General features: G+C 43.3%; 2 protein-coding genes across 14 annotated transcripts in view; both read left to right on the forward strand.

Annotated features, from left to right (window-relative positions):
* LOC105473888 (UDP-glucuronosyltransferase 1-6) overlaps nt 1-2,301 on the forward strand; it is a 136,843-nt gene extending 134,542 nt beyond the window's left edge. For all 5 annotated transcript variants that reach the window (XM_024790279.2, XM_011728057.3, XM_011728056.3 and 2 more), the window contains exon 5: nt 1,277-2,301. In XM_024790279.2, coding sequence (XP_024646047.2) covers nt 1,277-1,574 — 298 coding nt within the window. In that variant the 3' untranslated portion in view covers nt 1,575-2,301. The remainder of the gene's footprint in view (nt 1-1,276) is intronic.
* Nucleotides 2,302-7,623: 5,322 nt separating this feature from the next.
* The window catches only part of LOC105473882 (maestro heat like repeat family member 2A), a 59,301-nt gene continuing 53,959 nt past the window's right edge, over nt 7,624-12,965 (forward strand). For 4 of the 9 annotated variants that reach the window (XM_071073590.1, XM_071073595.1, XM_071073594.1 and 1 more), the window contains exons 1-3: nt 7,629-7,775; nt 8,684-8,791; nt 9,009-9,190. In XM_071073590.1, coding sequence (XP_070929691.1) covers nt 7,679-7,775; nt 8,684-8,791; nt 9,009-9,190 — 387 coding nt within the window. In that variant the 5' untranslated portion in view covers nt 7,629-7,678. Of the gene's footprint in view, nt 7,816-8,683; nt 8,792-9,008; nt 9,191-12,965 lie in introns of all 9 variants that reach the window. The other 5 variants (XM_071073591.1, XM_011728044.2, XM_011728043.2 and 2 more) reach the window with 3 other exon arrangements.

Genomic DNA, 12,965 nt, shown 5'->3' on the forward strand with positions numbered 1-12,965 from the left:
TCCTTTTCCCTCTCCTCTTCAGCCTCCTCTTCATTCCTCTAGCACCAAAGGTTGAAGCAGCTAACCTGTTTCGGATTGAGATGTTCTGTTTGGGCTGTTAACACTCCAGAATAAACAGAAATCCATTTCGCACTAAGTGGCTGAACAGACACAGCCTCATGCTAAATCTAGCACCCGGAGAGTTTAATGTTTCAATGACTGAATTACAAATAGATCATCACCTTGGATTTGGCACTTACAAATGACTTTTACGTTGGCCAGAGGTGGTTGTTTACAACTTCAAATAGGAGACTATTCATAATTTCTGACATGACCTTTTCCTTTCTTTATTTTACTGTATGAAAGTATAACGAAATTTCTCACAAAAATGTCACTAAAAAGAAAAGAAGAAAAGTAGGAAGCAAGGTTAAAATATTTCTAAAATATAATTTTGGTCCTTCTTTTTTTCCCTTCCTCCCTCTCTCCCTCCCTCCTTCCCTCTCTCCCTCTCTTCCTCCCTTCCTCTCTTCCTTGCTTCCTTCCCTCCTTCTCTTCCTTTTTTTTCTTTTTTTTTTTTTTTTTTGAGACGGAGTCTTGCTCTGTCACCCAGGCTGGAGTGCAGTGGCCGGATCTCAGCTCACTGCAAGCTCCTCCTCTCGGGTTCACGCCATTCTCCTGCCTCAGCCTCCCGAGTAGCTGGGACTACAGGCACCCGCCACTTCGCCCGGCTATTTTTTTGTATTTTTTAGTAGAGACGGGGTTTCACCGTGTTAGCCAGGATGGTCTCGATCTCCTGACCTCATGATCCGCCCGTCTCGGCCTCCCAAAGTTCTGGGATTACAGGCTTGAGCCACCGCGCCCGGCCACTTCCTTTTTTTTTCAAGAGCTCAAGAACATTTATTAAGAATAAGGTTCTTAATTATAACCTTTGAGGTTATAATAGTAACACAGCTTGGGCAACACAGTAAGACCCTGTTTCTACAAAAAATTTCAAACTTCGCCAGACATAGTGGTGCATGACTGTAATTCCAGCTACTCTGGAGGCTGAGGCAGGAGGATGGCTTGAGCCCAGGAGTTGGAGCCTGCAGTGAGCCATGATTGTGCCACTGCACTCCAGCCTGGGCAACAGGGCAAGACTCTGTATCTAAAAACAACAACAACAACAACAATAATAGAAACAGGTTTCCTTTCCCAAGTTTGGAAAATCTGGTAGTCTTCCTAGGCAGCAACAAGCATAAAGAGAGGATTGTTCATACCACAGGTGTTCCAGGCATAACGGAACTGTCTTTGTGTTTAGCTACAAGGAGAACATCATGCACCTCTCCAGCCTTCACAAGGACCGCCCGGTGGAGCCGCTGGACCTGGCCGTGTTCTGGGTGGAGTTTGTGATGAGGCACAAGGGCGCACCACACCTGCGCCCCGCAGCCCACGACCTCACCTGGTACCAGTACCATTCCTTGGACGTGATCGGTTTCCTCCTGGCCATCGTGCTGACAGTGGCCTTCATCGCCTTTAAATGTTGTGCCTATGGCTACCGGAAATGCTTCGGGAAAAAAGGGCGAGTTAAGAAAGCCCACAAATCCAAGACCCATTGAGAAGTTGGTGGGAAATAAGGTAAAATTTTGAACCAGTCCCTAGTCAGTTCCAAACTTGAAAACAGAATCAGTGTTAAATTCATTTTATTCTTAAGGAAATACTTTGCATAAATTAATCAGCCCCAGAGTGCTTTAAAAAATTATCTTAAATAAAAATAATAGAATCACTAGTCAGTAAAGATATTTGAATATGTATCATGCCCCTCCGGTGTCTTCGATCAGGATGACACATGCCATCTTTCAGAGGATGTGCAGACAGGCTGGCGTTCTACATGCCTTTTCTTACTCGGAAACATGACCTGTTTGGGAGTGCAGGATTCAAAGGTGGTCCCACCGCTGTCCCTATTGCAAATGGCAGTTTTAATCTTATCTTTTGGCTTCTGTAGATGGTTGCGATTGATCCTTAACCAATAATGGTTGGTTCTCATCTCTGTCCGTGCTTCATAGGCGCCCCCTTGTGTGTTTAAAGAAGGGAAACTTTGTACCTTTAGAGCATAGGTGAAATGAGTGAATGGCTTGGAGTGCACTGAGAACAGCATACGATCTAATGCTTTGAGGAAAAAGAATGATGCTGTAAAATTGATGGGTGGTGTGTTTGAGAAGATAATCATTGCTTATGTCAAATGGAGCTGAATTTCATAAAAACCCAAAATACAGTGATGAAGTGCTGGGCAAGCGTATTTTTTTCTTATGTTTCCTGCAACTAAATAAATTTATATAAATTCTATTTAAGTGTTTTCTCTTCATTGGTGTTGCATTTATTTATTGTTAAGTTGTGTTTTCTAATTACAAAGGTAATGCATGATTATGACAGAAAGTTTGGAAAATATAGAGGTTCACACACATATGCCCTCATTGCGTGCGTACATATAAATGCATGAGAAAAGAAAAATAGCCAGTAATCACATTGCCCAGAAACAACCCCAGTTACAATTGTGGCAGATACACATACTTATAAATACTGCAGAAATATCAAGTATACCTAGTATTTGCTAACACTCTTCTACTCTGTCATGAAGATTCATCCAAGGTGTTTTTGTATAATTAATTCATTTTCAGTGGCCAAGCAGTATTCTATTTCATGGATATACCAGGATTTATTTAACCACAACTTCTGGTTGGATTCACTTTTATTATTTTGTTAAAAAAAAAAAAAAAAAAAAAAAAAAAGGCTGGGTACAGTGGCTCACGCCTGTAATCCCAACACTTTGGGAGGCTGAGGTGGGTGGATCACCTAAGATCGGGAGTTTGAGACCAGCCTGGCCAATATGGTGAAACCCCATCTCTACTAAAAATACAAAAAAATTAGCTGGGTGTCGTCGCCAACATCTGTAATCCCAGCTACTCTGGAGGCTGAATTCAAGGAGAATTGCTTGAACTGGGGTGTGGGGGGGGGGGTTGTGGGAGGGGCAGAGGTTGCAGTGAGTCCAGATCACACCACTGCACTCCAGCCTGGATGACAGAGTGAGACTGTCTCCAAACAAACAAACAAACAAACAAAACAAACCTCACTGGACATCCTAGTAGCTAAGTCTTTCCACACATTCATGATTATTTCTGTTGGAAAGTGCATTACAACAAATTGCTAGTTGTCTCAGTCTGGGTTTTCCTGAGATAAGGATTCAAGGGCCAGGAGTTTACTTAGGAAGTAAAGGAAACACTGATAGAGGAGTGGTAGAGTGAGAAGGGGTGATGGCCATCAACGACCCGCTCTCTTCTGGGCAATTGGAGCTTAATCCTGCTGGGTGACTCTGGGAGCCAGTGGAGAAAAGACACCCTAGACTTATCCCCATGAGGAGCACGGCTGTTGGGTGCTTGAATACTTGCCTCCTCAGTGATCGAGACACACTCCCAGGTAGTAGTAATTTCTCTGCACTTCCATTTGGCCACAAAGGGGGCTCTGAAAGTCAGAGAGAGCTGACGAGAAAAACACACGCCCTTGTGACTGAAGAGGTGCCACAGGGGATCTGTGTGGGGCACCACCTGCATTGCTACCCTGGGCAGATAGCTTGAGAAATCCCCACACTGCATCCCCAAACTGTTACTATCAGTGTGTGAGGGAGACAGGTTCCCATACCCTCATTAGCACAAAGTACTATCCTGAAAAAGAAAGCCTGTCAGTTTGATAGGAGAAAAGCAGGATCTTGTTTACACTATGCTTTTATTATTGTTATTATTAGAGGTTGCATTTCTTTTCAAGCCGATGAACCGTCTATGTTTATTTTTTGGAGGATACCCTTTTGCCCACTTTGCTATTGAAGTGTATTACCCTGAGGATTTGGTAAGAGTGTTTATTGCATTCACCAGAATGTCCTTTTTGTCATGTACTGTATTTTCTCTACTTTTTTTTTTGTTTGTTTGCCTTGTTTTACTATTTTGTTTTGTATTACAAGCAAAGTTTTTAATCTGTAAGCTTCAAATTGGAGCTGCGGTGGTGCAGAGAGTGAAGATTTCAGCTGGTTCCCTGACCCCAGCTCCATCTCCTTCCCGAGGCAGTGGCTGGAACACATTCTGCCCACTATTTCCCTCTCTACATCCTTTAGGTTGTGCAGTGACCCCTCAACTACGTTCACCCTCCTAAAAAGCCCTTCCTAGTCCACCCGGGGCCCATCTCCCAGCCTCACTGCCCCTGGCTCCTTGACGCCCGACCTCTCTCAGGGACCCCAAGGTGCTGTGAGCTCCAGCCAGCTCATGCTCATTTGCACCTTTGTGTCTGTAGCGCTGAGGCACTCTTGTTTACAAGTGAGAGGACCCAATTCCAGATACTTTAAGCATAAAGAGTATTTTTGTAAGGAGGCAGGCTTCTGACGACGCGAGGCTCACAGCCAGGCCTGCACTGGGTGGAGCCTCCCCTTCTCGCTCCTGTCCCTGTTGGGTCAGAGAGCCAGTGTCCTCTTCCCTCTCCTCAGGGTCTTTTCGGCCCCTCAGTCCCCATATCCCTCTGCCCTAGCTCCCAAGATCCCACAGGAGACAGACTGGATTCTCTCTGGCCTAGAGTGCCTCCTTCCTGAAAGTCAGAATCTGATCGGTCCAGCTGGATCAGGTGTGCACTTCCTGTCCAACCATCAGTGCTGAGAGGGATTACGGAGAGAAAAGCATGGCTCCCACCGTCCCATTACTGTGGCTGCTTGGGCCAGGGGAGAGGGAACCTTGTGAGCTGGGCAGAATCCACCTTGTAGAGGCTGCCTCTGGGTCAGTGATATGGTTTGGCCGTGTCCCACCCAAATCTCATCTTGAGTTGTAATTCCCATTACCAACATGTGTCATTAGAGGGACCCTGTGGGAAGTAATTTGAATTATGGGGGCAGTTATCTCCATGCTGTTTGTGTGATAGTGAGTTCTCACAGGATCTGATGGTTTTATAGGGGGCTTTTCCCCCTCTTGCTCATACTTTCTCTTGTCTGCCACCTTGTAAGATGTGCCCTTGCTCCTCCTTCACCTTCTGCCATGACTGTGAGGCCTCCCCAGCTATGTGGAACTGTGAGTCCATGAAAGCTCTTTTTCTTTTCTTTTTTTTTTTTTTTTTTTTTTTTGAGACGGAGTCTCACTCTGTCGCCCAGGCTGGAGTGCAGTGGCCGGATCTCAGCTCACTGCAAGCTCGGCCTCCTGGATTTACACCATTCTCCTGCCTCAGCCTCCCGAGTAGCTGGGACTACAGGCGCCCGCCACCTCGCCTGGCTAGTTTTTTGTATTTTTTAGTAGACACAGGGTTTCACCGTGTTAGCCAGGATTGTCTAACCAGGATCTCCTGACCACGTGATCCGCCCGTCTCGGCCTCCCAAAGTGCTGGGATTACAGGCTTGAGCCACCGCGCCCGGCCGAAACCTCTTTTTCTTTGTGAATTACCCAGTCTTGGGTATTTTTTCATAGCAGTATGAAAATGGACTAATACAGTCAGCTTCTGCACAGTATTTCCATTTTCCCACATTGTGTCTTGGCCCTTTTGTGTATTTAAGCTCACAGGATGCTACAAATAAAGTGTTTTCTTATTTCCTGGGTAGTTCCCGTGGAAGTAGAGGTGCAAAGAGCCATAGAGTGACAGCATCTAAGAGAAGCTGATTTTGTAAGTGGATTGTTGAGTTCAATATTGTTGTCATAATCAGAAAAAAATGTATTTACTTTTTTTTTTTTTTTTGAGATGGAGTCTCACTCTGTTGCCCAGGCTGGAGTGCAGTGGTGTGATCTTGGCTCACTGCAACCTCTGCCTCCCGGGTTCAAGCGATTCTTCCTGCCTCACCCTCCTGAGTGACTGTGATTACAGGCACACGCCACCCCACCACGCCCAGCTAATTTTTGTATTTTTTAGTAGAGAGGGGGTTTCCCCATGAAAAAAAGTATTTTCAATTTGGAAAACCAAGAAGAGCCCACTTCTTCCTCCCTGGTCTTGCTGTCTTCATGTCCTCTGTAGATAACATGCTCAGGAGCCTCTTACTTTTGGCCGTGGCTTACACACTCACCCTGTGTGTAATTTAAAAATGACCCCTTTCTCCACTCCTCCTGATTGCCATATCCTTCACAATGTGACTTTGCAATTCTTCTCATGAAAAGGAGGAATCTATTTCTCCAGCCTGTGGGTCCTGGCTGGCCTGTGACCTGCCCTGGCTGACAGAATGTGGCAGGTGACCAGCACTGGTTTCAAGTCTAGGCCTCATATTCCCTTCATATTCCCTCTCACTGTCTCAGAACCCTGCCCAGCTGCTATGAGAACAGCCTGGGCGAGTCCTGCTGCATGATGTCCCCATCATCCTAGTCACTTCAGCCAATAGTGAGCCAATGGCCAACCCTCCAGCTGTCTGAGATGCATGAATGAGACTCTAGTTGTGCTTGGCTGGACAAAGCACAGATCCACAGACTCGTGCAGGTGACTCATACATTTGTCAATGATAATAATCGGTTGTTTTCAGTCATTAAATTTTGAGGTGGTTTGTTACACAGCAATTGCTGACACATTCACTTCCGGCTCTAAATGTATCACTTTTCATGTGTTGAGTCCGAAGACCTTCAGAGGACAGAGATATGTTCCACCTACCCTATATCCACTGCAGTATGGAAAGTCATGCTTAGCTGCACACAGTAGGCATGCAGTCTGGGCCCGTGGAATGGACTTGGCAACCACCTCACCTAAGTGATCTTTCAAAGCGAAAAGAAGGCTCAGTGGGGAGTGGAAGGAGGTAGTGCATAGGGGCACTCCTGTGAAAGAAGGGGCATGGGATAGCTGCTCATGTCTATTTCATGTTGATCAATGTATCTTCAAGTGCAGAACTAGGAACAATGCAGGAATTTTATAGGGAAGAAACGTTGGGTGTGATAAGAAAGCTCATTTTCTAACCATCTGAATTCCATGAAGTAGAAAGAGACTGGTCCTGAGAGTAATGAGCTCCCTTGTATTAGAGGTGTCCGAGCACAGGCTGAGGAAATCCCATTTGGCTGGATGGGCAAACTTGGAGTGGGAATTCCACATAAGCAGCCTTGGCCCTAGATGTCTCTGAGTTTTGTTCCTGTTGTCTTGCAGTGCCTAGAAAGGTTTCCCAAAGGACAATATTTCATTGTTCTACCTATGATCTGGATCATCTCTCCCAGCTACAAATGACAGGGAAATCCTTTGGGCTCCACTTTTGGTTTAGGAAATCAGGGTGCCTCCTATCCTACTTGTCTTTGATATTCTTTATCTTGTAAGTATTGTGATAGTGGGAATCCGCTTCTTCTCTTGCAGTCATCCAGTCCCTGGGAAGGAGGAGTACTTTCCCCAGGGCCTCTCAGTCTGCCCCTCCTCTCTTCTGCAACTGTCCTGACCACACCTCCCCAACCAGGGCTCTCATGACTGTGTTCCCCTGGGACTTGGTTGTAAGCCATCCCCACTTCTACCATCTCCCTTTCCCAAACAGGCCCCTGTACTTCACCACACACATGTGAGTAACAGATATGCTGATTGGCGGCGTGATGTAGAGTTTTCACCCCAGAGTCCTGTGCACTCTTCAAAGCCCTGGGTTGATAGAGACTCAGGGAGGCAGTTGGATCTCAAAGTTCCAAGGGTCTGGGATCTAACGGTGATAGTTCTAGTGAAACCCTCCCACCCTGCCAGGAGGCCCATTCCTATAAGAAACATGACTGAAGAGCCCAACTGTCTCACTTTGACAACCAATTCTTCCATTTGCATTTCCATTGATGTGTATTGGGCAAAGAGCGGAGCTTTTTCTTGTGGTTAGTTTCTGTTTAATCCAGAAGAGGACCCTAAGGAAAGGTCAGTGTTTAGGTCCCAGAGTAGCTCTTTAAAATCCTTTAAAGGAAAAGGGAGTATGGGATAGTAAAGGGCCGTGGAATGGATCTTTGAGGATCAAGGAACTTGGGACAGGAGGAGAAATGATCTGAGAGTCTTTATTCCACCATCTTGACATCTATATTGGTGTTTCTCAATTTTTAAGAAGCTGTGGATATTGAGAAAACCCCTTAAAGGAGTTACGAGAGATGCTGATATGGATTTCTCATTAGCTATTAATTATCAGTGTCTAGAAGAGAGGGAGAGAAGGCTCTATTAAACCAAGGATATTATCTATTGCTGTGTAACAAATTATCATAAACTCAGTGGCTTAAAAGAACATCCATTGATTATCTTATGGTTTCATGGGCCAGGAGTCTGGGCATGGCTTTCCTTGGTCTTTTGTTTAGGGTCTCAGAGCCTGCAATCCTTTCCGGAGTTCAGCTTTCTCTTCCAAACTCATGTGCTTATTGGAGAATTCAGTTTCTTATGGTTGTAGGACTGAGTCCCTCAGTTCCTTGCTACATGGCCCTCACCACAGGCAGTTTGCATCATGGCTGTTTACTTTTGAAGGCCAGTAGAATGTTTCTTTTCAATCTGCTAAGAGGGACTCTCATGTGGCATAATGTGATCATGGGAATGACATCCCACCATCTTTGCCATATGATGTAATCCACTCGAGAGAGGGTCACCCATCACCTTTGCCATATTCTATTGGTTAGAAGGCAGTCAGTCACAGGTTACACCCACATACCCTCAAGGGGATGGCTTTATTGAAGGGTATGGGTCATTAGGGTCATCCTAGGGTGTGTTGTCACACCCTGTACTTTACAAATTCTGTTGATCTCAAAAGAGCTTGAGGAAGAGATGACGGAAGCCATTACAGAAGCAGCAGTAGACTCGAGTGAGGAGGTGTCAGAGGAAAGAGACGACCTGGGGACTTTTGAATCAGATGACAGTGGTAAGAATGTCACCCACATCTCTGCTTTCCTGCCCCATTTCAGACACAAACTCTTTAGGTCTCCCTAGGCCTAGGTCTCCCTTTCTCCATCTGCACAGTGGACATCACTCCACACATGAAGCTAGAGCTGCGCAGGTGGAGGCGAGGCCAGGGACACAAGGGCATCTCCTGTCATGGTCATTTCCATACTGCACCTGGGTGGCCTTTGTTTTCATAGGTACCTTTCAACAAGTTGTGAACCTCCTGGACATCATTGACAGTGAATCGGCAAAGACGGACACGACAGGGGCAGGCCTTGACATGCGGAAGACCCTGGCCTCGGTGATAATCACGGAAAAGGCTACCACTGAGCCTTCTGTGGTGATAAACACTCTCATCCGCTGCCTGCAGGTGTCAGAGGTAGGGCACCTGACCCACTGGGCTCAGCCACCTTTAGCTGTGTGTGCATCCATCCACCACCCAACACATAGTTAGTGACTCTCAGAGATGTGGTGCATGGTACTAGGATACAGAGATGGGCAAGACTGTGAGGTGCTTACTCCCTGAGGACCAACTGGGACCTGGGATGTTCATAAGTTTTAAAAGTTCCCTTGTATTCTGACACAGTGGGTTTGGGAGCCATTGTTCTAGAGCACATGAGCTGAGTTGCAAAGATGTTGAGCCAGTGGGCATGGGAGAGTAAAGATACACCAGACACAGGGTGCAGGGATGTTTGCCTAGTGGGGAGATGCTTAGCTGGGTTAGGGGGCTGGGGTAGAGGACGTTGGAGGGAGTGATGCAAAGTGCAACCAGAGGCCAAGGTGGATTTGTACAGACAAGGTTTGCATCACCTTGTACCAGACAAGGTTTTGAACTAGACAGGGTTTTGACCAGAGCTGATCCAAACCTTGCTGGGCCCCACCCCCAGAGTTTCCGATTCAGTATGTCTGGGGTGGAGCCTGAACTTCTAACAAGTTCCCAGGTGATGCTGAGGCTGATCTGGAGAGCATACTTTGAGAACTGTTGGAGTTTAGACTACCCTTTTATCTTGGAGTGGGTAGCAAAGGGGTGGTATAAGCAGAGGAGCTTATTTATAAAAAGCTTTATTATTTTTGTTGGATTTGGATTTGCATTTGCATTTTCTCCCTTTTATTTTTAGTTGACACATAATAATTGTACATATTTATAGAATACAAAATGATATTTCAGAACACGTATACAATGTGTAGTGACCGAATCAGGGTAATTAGTATATCCATCACTGCAAACATTTATCATTTCTTTGTGCTGCAAGCATTCAAAATGGTTTCTTCTAGTTTTTTGAAAACATACAATCAATCATTGTTAATTATATTCATAACCTACAGTGCTATAGAACACGAGAACTTATTCCTTCTCTCCAGCTGTAATTTTGTATCTTTTAATCAACTTCTCCCTATCCTCCCCTGATCCTACCTTTCCCATACCCTAATACTGAAATTCTACTCTTGACTTCTATGAGCTCACCATTTTTATAGCTCCCATATATGAGTGAGAACATGGGGTATTTATCTATCTGTGCCTGACTTATTTCACTTGACATAATGTCCTCCAGTTTCATTCATGTTACTGTGAATGACAGGGTTTCATTCTTTTTTATGGTTGAATAATATTTCATTGTCTGTATATGCCACATTTTATTTATCCCTTCATCCATTGATGGGCACTTAGGTTGATTCCATATCTTGGCTATTGTGAATAGTATTGCAATAAACATGAAAATGCAACTATCTTTCTGATATATTATTGTGAGGTATACTCTTTCTATACCCAGCTTGTTGAGTTTTTTTAAAAAAAATCATAAAGGGTTGTTGAATTTATCAAATACTTTTTCAGCATATATTGAAATGATCATATGGTTGTTGTTCTTGGCTCTGTTAATGTGATGTATCACATTTATTGAATTGCGTGTATTGGACCATCCTTACATCCTTGGGATGAATCCCACTTGATCATGGTGAATGATCTTTTAATTGTGTTGTTGAATTCAGTTTGCTAATGTTTTGTTGAGGATTTCTACATCTATGCTCATCACAGATATTGGCCTGTAGTTTTCTTTTCTTGTTGTATTCTTGTCTGGTTTTCGTATCAGGGTAATGCTGGCCTGGTAGTATGAGTTTGGAAGTATTCCCTCCTTATCAATATTTTTTTTGAATGGTTTGAGTAGAATTAGTATTTGTTTTTATTTAATGTTTGGTAGAATTCAGCAGTGAATCCATCCAGTCTTGAGCTTTTCTTTGATGAGAAACTATTCCTGTCTCAATCTCATTATTCAATATTGGTTCATTGGAGTTTTCTATTTCCTCATTGTTCAATCTTGGTAGGCTGTATGTGTCCAGGAATTTGTTTCCTATAGGTTTTCAAATTTGTTGGCAGGTAGTTGTTCATAACTCTAATAACTCTTATAATTCTTTGTATTTCTTTTGTTTATTTATTTTGGTGACAGAGTCTCATGCTGTTGCCCAGGCTGGAGTGAAGTGGCGCAGTCTCAGCTCACTGCAACCTCTGCCTTCCAGGTTCAAGCAATTTTCCTGCCTCAGCCTCCCAAGTAGCTGGGATTACAGGCACGCACTACCATGCCCAGCTAATTTTTGTATTTTTGGTAGAGACAGGATTTTGCTATGTTAACCAGGCTGGTCTCAAACTCCTGACCTCAAGTAATCTGCCCACTTCAGCTTCCCAAATTTCCGGGATTACAGGTGTGAGTGCTGAGATTACAGACATGAGCCAGTGTGCCCAGCCAGTTATTTGTATTTCTGCCAGTCTCAGTTATGTCCCCTTTCATTTCTGATTTTACTTATTTGTGTCTTCACTCTTTTTTTTCACTCCAGCTAAATGTTTATCAATTTTGTTTATTTTTTCAAAAACTCAACTTTTCTTTTGTTCCTCTGTATTGTTTTATTAGTTTTGATTTTGTTTATTTCTGCACTGATCTCTTGTCCTTCTTCAAATTTTGGGTTTGGTATATTCTTGCTTTTTTAGTTCCTTAATGTGTATCATTAGGTTGCTTATTTGAATTCTTTCTACTTTTTTGATATTGGCTTTTATTGCCATAAACTTCCCTGTTAGTACTGCTTTTGCTGTATCCAATAGATTTTTGTATGTTAGATTTCTGTTTCCATTCAAGAAAATTTTAAATTTCCTTCTTAATTTCTTTATTGACCCAATGGTCATCCAGCAATATATTGCATAATTTCTATGTGTTTGTGTATTTTCCAAAGTTTGTTTGTGGTTGATTTCTAGTTTTATTCCATTGTGGTCAGAAAAAGTAATATGATTTATACTTTGATGAATTTGTTGAGACTTGTTTTGTGGCCCAAGATATGGTATATTCTGGAGAATATTCCATGTGCTGATGAGAAGAATGTGCATTCTGCAGCCATTGGATGAAGTGTTCTGTCAATGTCATTTAAGCCTGTTTGATCTAGTGTGTATTTTAACTGTGATGTTTCTTCATTGATTTCCTGTCTGAATAATCAGTCCATTACTGAGAATGTGGTGTTTAAGTCCCCTACCATTATTGTATTGCCGTATATCTCTCCCTTTATATATATTAATGTTTGATTTATATACTTTGAAGCTCCTGTGTTGGGTGCATAGATATTTATAGTTATTATATCCTCTTGCTGAATTGACCCCTTTATCATTATATAGTGACCTTCTTTGTCTCTTTTATAGTCTTTGATTTATAGTCTAGTTTATTTGATGTAAGTATTGTTACTTCTGCTCTTTTTTGGTTTCCAGTTGTATGGAGTATCTTTTTCCATCTTTTGTTGGCATGTAGTTGTTCATAACTCTAATAACTCCAATAATTCTTTGTATTTCTTTTATTTATTTATTTTGGTGACAGAGTCTCATGCTGTTGCCCAGGCTGGAGTGAAGTGGTGCAATCTCAGGTCACTGCAACCTTCATTTTCAGTCTGTGTGTCTTTATAGGTGAAGTGGGTTTCTTGCAGGCAGTGTATAGTTGGGTCTTTGTTTATCTGTTCAGCCACTCTTTGTCTTATACTTGGAGAGTTGAATTCATTTACATTCAGTGTTATTATTGATAAGTAAAGACTTGTTACTGCTATTATGTTGTTTGCTTTCTGGTTGTTTTGTAATTCCTCTCTTCCTTTCTTTCATACTGTTTTTCTTTGTGGTTCAGGAATTGTTT

This window comes from Macaca nemestrina, chromosome 11 (genome assembly GCF_043159975.1).
Source record: "Macaca nemestrina isolate mMacNem1 chromosome 11, mMacNem.hap1, whole genome shotgun sequence".
Taxonomy (NCBI): domain Eukaryota; kingdom Metazoa; phylum Chordata; class Mammalia; order Primates; family Cercopithecidae; genus Macaca; species Macaca nemestrina.